Here is a 4,931-nt window from a genome sequence, read left to right as displayed (position 1 = left end):
ATTTTGTTGAAGTAAAAAAAAATGTATTCTATCTACAACATAAAAAGAAAGTACTCTTAATAATAGTTCTATTTATGGTGGGTGGTGGGCGAGGTTGGGGTGGGTGGGATGGGGTCGGGGTGGGGGTAGGGGTTGGGGTGGTTTGGGGGTGGGTTGGTGAAGGCTGGTGGGCATAGAGAATAGAGTGGAGAAGGTTGATCAAAAGGAATTTTGAAAAAGGTTTTACTTTCTTTTTGATAGGGAAAATATTTTACTCTAATTCAAGAAAATAAGTTGGCGAGGAAAATATTTTTCAAAATATTTAAGCCAACATGGAAAAATTAAAAAATATTTTTCTTCTTACCAAACACACCCTTAAACACTTCTTCTAGTGATTTATAAATTTATTTACACTCTTTAGTTTAAACTATGTAAAAGATGTGCTGATTGATTCATAAAGATTCCGAATCTCCGTCACATCAGTAGGATTTGCCAAAAGAAGAATATGAACGCAAGAAATTGTCCTAATCTAAATACAGAAAAATAAGAAAGGAAAATAAGCTCCTAATCTAAATACCGAAAAAATAGAACAGAAAATAAGTAAAAAGGAAATTGAATGCTTCTGTTTTAGGTGGCAGTGGTACCTAGTCTGACACACTGCTGACACAGCAAATTTTATCCTTTTCCGAAGTACTGTAATTTAGATGCTAATGTCACGCCTAAGAAAACACCAACCAAATCAAAGCTGCCCCAAAACACAGTAACGGCTGTAACGCACCATTTTTTCGTACAATAAATTCCACTTTCATAACAAGCACGTAACACACACGTCGGCCGATTATAATGCATATTCGCGAGTACTTTACCAACAATCCTTATTTTGGAAACGCAATTGCTATAGAATCTGAATCTCGTGTTTGACGGTCTAATATAGAATTTTGATCCGTCAAATTAGAAAATTCCTTAAACTTTGAAGTAAAAAGTGAAGAAAATTCATTACGCTTTTTAAGGAATATTATCTCTAAAAATTTTAAGGTCTGACTTTGACTAAGAAATGATCCTCCTCTATATATTGCATGCAACTTTTGAAACGTTGCACATCCATTAGACACAGACAAATCTTAAGAAGACAAAAGACAATACACCACCGAGGTTTAGTTTCATGGCAAACAAAGTTGTATATCCTAAGGTTTTCCGTGACCTCCGATCATTTGTCCGATGTCTAAACACGGCCCCGACTGTGCCGCCGATGAATTTCACCGGCACCTATGATGCTACGACTGTCACAACACCGACCTTAATACCAACGGACCAAGTAATCACTGCTGACAAAAAAGTGATTAATTTTGAGGATGTTAAGGAGCTGTTTACGGGTGTGTCAACCTTAAAGTTGATTAGATCATCGTTGACACTTCAAATGGCAGCGATTGAGCCTATGGTTGACGTAGGCATATGGGTAATGAATTCAAAGCTCATGCATATGCCAATAGTCAAGGAAGTAATTCTGGGGTTTGTAAAAGGTACATTTTATGAACATTTTTGTGCTGGAAAAGACTTAACAGAAGTACGCAGGACTGTCACTAAGCTGTCGGATGTCGGGTTAAAAGGAATGCTTGATTATGGGGTGGAACATGCAACTGAAAATGAGTCTTGTGATCAGAGTATGAAGGTTTTTCTTCAGACTGCTGAATCAACCAAGTCACTTCCATCCTCTTCGGTATGATCGAAGAACTCATACAGATCTTTTAGGATTTATTTCTAGTTTAGATCCGATTAATACTTCTCATAAATCCAAAAGAAGAGTAGGTGAAAATTAAAATGAAAATAGTTGGAGAGCATATTCCATAGATAACAGGAGCCAAAGTCAAAACTTTAACAATATTTCTTGCCCCTATTAAATCGCAGTTACTGATCATGAATTTTAACGTGTCTATTGCGTCGAATATAAGTAACACTCCTTTACACAATTTAATTCTTTTTCTACGTTTTATTAACAAAATACATGATCATACTTTTTTTCCACATGATGATGTAGGTAGGGGTGTTCACAGTTTGGTTTGGTCGATTTTTTATTAAAACCAAAATCAAACCAATTTAATCGATTTTTAAAATTTTAAAATCAAAACCAAACCAAATTAAATACAAATCATCGGCTTGGTTGTTGTTGGTTTGGTTTGGTTCTTAGCAAGCTAATGATAAGTCGATAATAGTAAAACGACGCTAGACAACAATCTGAAAATAATATGCTAAATTTATGCTTTTATATATTTCTTTCAGAACTGAAAGCTAGTTCATTTACCTGTTTATATGAATAGAATGAACAAAAATAAAACTAAAAAGTAGACCAAAGTTGTGCGTAGGATTAGAGAATTAGAGTCAAGGAAAAGAAAATTGGCCGATTCCTATTGTTTTGGGCTTGTGCAATCTTTTAAGATATAAGTAGGATAAACCAAAATTCAAAATAATAATTGAAATGCATAAGATATTTAAAATTATTTACAAAAAGATATTATACTATATAAAAATAATTATTAAATTTTGTATATAATTTATTGGTTTGGATCGGTTTATTTTTCGGTTTTTTATACTAGAATCAAAATCAAACCAAATATTATCGGTTTTTAAAATTTGAAACCAAAACCAATCCAAATCAAAAAAAATATAGGTTTACTTAATCGGTTTGTTTGGGATTTTGGTTTGGATCGGTTTTCGTCAAACCGTTAACAGCCCTAATTATACTCACTTCTATGGAGTACTAAAAAACAGTTTAAATTGTGCTACTTCACTACTGGATCAAACTTTCATTTAACCTCTTCTAACAATTAACCGTGACTTAATCTTTTGACTTTTGAGTACATATCAGTTACTCTTTTTTGGGTCAAATTAGAAAGGACTTACTTATTTTTTTACAATATTTTAACATGTAGCAATGATCTGTTTTATTTTTCATATTATTAATTACAATTTATTTTTGTGTAGTTACTTAGCTTGTAATTATCATTTAGGATACTGATATAGAAGTTAATCTCAATCAGATAGAGCTTTAAAAGGTGTATTGTGATGAAACAGGTAAGCTTTGTGGTAGTGAAGGTAACAGCAATTTGTACACCTAAGCTGCTCAAAAGAATGAGCGATTTGCTGAGATGGGAACACAAGAATCCATCTTTCAATCTCCCATGGAAGCACAAGTCCATTCCACTTTTCTCTGATTCCAGCCCTTTTTATCACACTCCACAAAAGCCAGAGCCTCTAACGGTCGAAGAAGAACATGATCTACAATTAGCTCATGAAAGACTCATGACTATTTGCAAAAAATGCTTAGAACTTGATGTTGATTTACTAATTGATGCTGAAGATACAGCTATTCAACCCGCAATTGATTACTTTGCATATTCTGCGGCAATTAAGTATCACAAAGATGATGACCCTTTGATTTTTGGAACAATTCAAGCTTACTTGAAAGATGCTAAAGAAAGAATGGTTATAGCTAAAAAGGCTGCTGAGAAAATGGGAGTTCCAATGGGTTTTAAGCTTGTGAGGGGTGCTTATATGTCAAGTGAAAGAGAATTGGCTTCTCGTTTAGGCGTTCAGTCTCCAATTCATGATAGCATTCAGCAAACACATGACTGCTTTAATTCTTGTGCTGAGTTTATGCTTGACGAGATTTCTAATGGCTCTGGTGCAGTTGTTCTTGCAACTCATAATATTGAGTCAGGTAAATTTTGAGAACATATAATTTTATTTACATAAACATATATCAGGTTGAATTATATCTTTTATTTATATAATTATTTCATGTAAATGGAATTGTTTAACCAATATTAGATGTTTTGGTTAACAGGAAAACTGGCTGCATCCAAGGCTATAGATCTAGGAATCAGAAAGGATAGACAAAAGCTCCAATTTGCTCAGTTATATGGTATGGCAGAAGGTCTTTCCTTTGGCCTGAGAAATGCAGGATTTCAAGTAAGCAAGTATTTACCGTTCGGACCAGTAGAGCAGGTGATGCCATACCTTATACGGAGAGCTGAAGAAAACAGAGGTCTCTTGTCTACATCTGCCTTCGACAGGCAACTAATGAGGTAAGCATTAGTAAAATTTCAAAAAAGGACAAATATTAGTACTCAAATTTCATTAATTTTACTGATTATGTATATGGTTGTTTGCAGGAAGGAGTTAACCAGGAGATTTAAAGTGGCAACTTCATGAATCCATGAGTTATAGTCTTGAGAATTAATGGAAGTGTATATATATTGTAGTAACAATAAACTGAGGAGCCATACACAAGCTTGTGATCAAGCAATTGACGCTCCAAAAATTCATGAATCCTTAATTGTTGTTATTGGCTATTATAATCTGTCAGCAACCACTGTAAATAGTTCAATGATATATCTAGCAATGAAGTACAAACATATGGACTGGATAAATTAGTTATTAGGATCGAGCTCTTATCAGATGCGCGACTATTAACAGAGATGAGAAAGGGAAAAGCAATGAAGTGCAGAAATGGCCTTAGTAACAAAATGGGAAGTGAAGTAGATAAGGAGCAAACACCTGAATGTTGTAACTCTAATAGTTGGTGCCTCTTACCAACAAAATAAGTCCAAATTTTGTGTCTTTCTTCATGAGCAATGTTAAGGTTTATTACAAAGTTTTAGTTTGGAAGTTTATTCCAGCATTTGTAGCAACTGTTGTTATTGGGTTTCATAATACAAATCAAAGTTGCCGAAATTATGTAAAGCATAAACCTTTATTTATTGTCATTTCCCCCCATGTGATAAAAAGGCATATTACATTAAAATTACTTGCCATGATTATGACATAAAGAACCTCAACAGAAGTAACTCCAATAATTAGTTCCTCTCTGCACCAAAATAAGTCCCCACTTTTAGTATCTTTTTACGCATTAGCAACGCAATTTTACTGCAATGGTTTATTTCAACTCATTATTT

At 33.9% G+C, this 4,931-nt stretch overlaps 1 protein-coding gene across 1 annotated transcript; it reads left to right on the top strand.

Moving 5' to 3' along the window:
* Positions 1-1,064: 1,064 nt before the first annotated feature.
* Positions 1,065-4,710, top strand: LOC107764952 (proline dehydrogenase 2, mitochondrial-like). Its single transcript, XM_016583529.2, has 4 exons — positions 1,065-1,696; positions 3,049-3,694; positions 3,821-4,061; positions 4,149-4,710. The coding sequence occupies exons 1-4, from the start codon at positions 1,142-1,144 to the stop codon at positions 4,186-4,188; spliced, it is 1,482 nt and encodes a 493-aa protein (XP_016439015.2). The 5' UTR covers positions 1,065-1,141; the 3' UTR covers positions 4,189-4,710.
* The last annotated feature ends 221 nt before the right edge of the window (positions 4,711-4,931 follow it).

Source organism: Nicotiana tabacum, chromosome 17 (assembly GCF_000715075.1).
Source record: "Nicotiana tabacum cultivar K326 chromosome 17, ASM71507v2, whole genome shotgun sequence".
NCBI classification, from domain to species: Eukaryota; Viridiplantae; Streptophyta; class Magnoliopsida; order Solanales; family Solanaceae; genus Nicotiana; species Nicotiana tabacum.
Note: the sequence above shows the minus strand (reverse complement) of the source record. Positions and strands in the feature narration are given on the sequence as shown.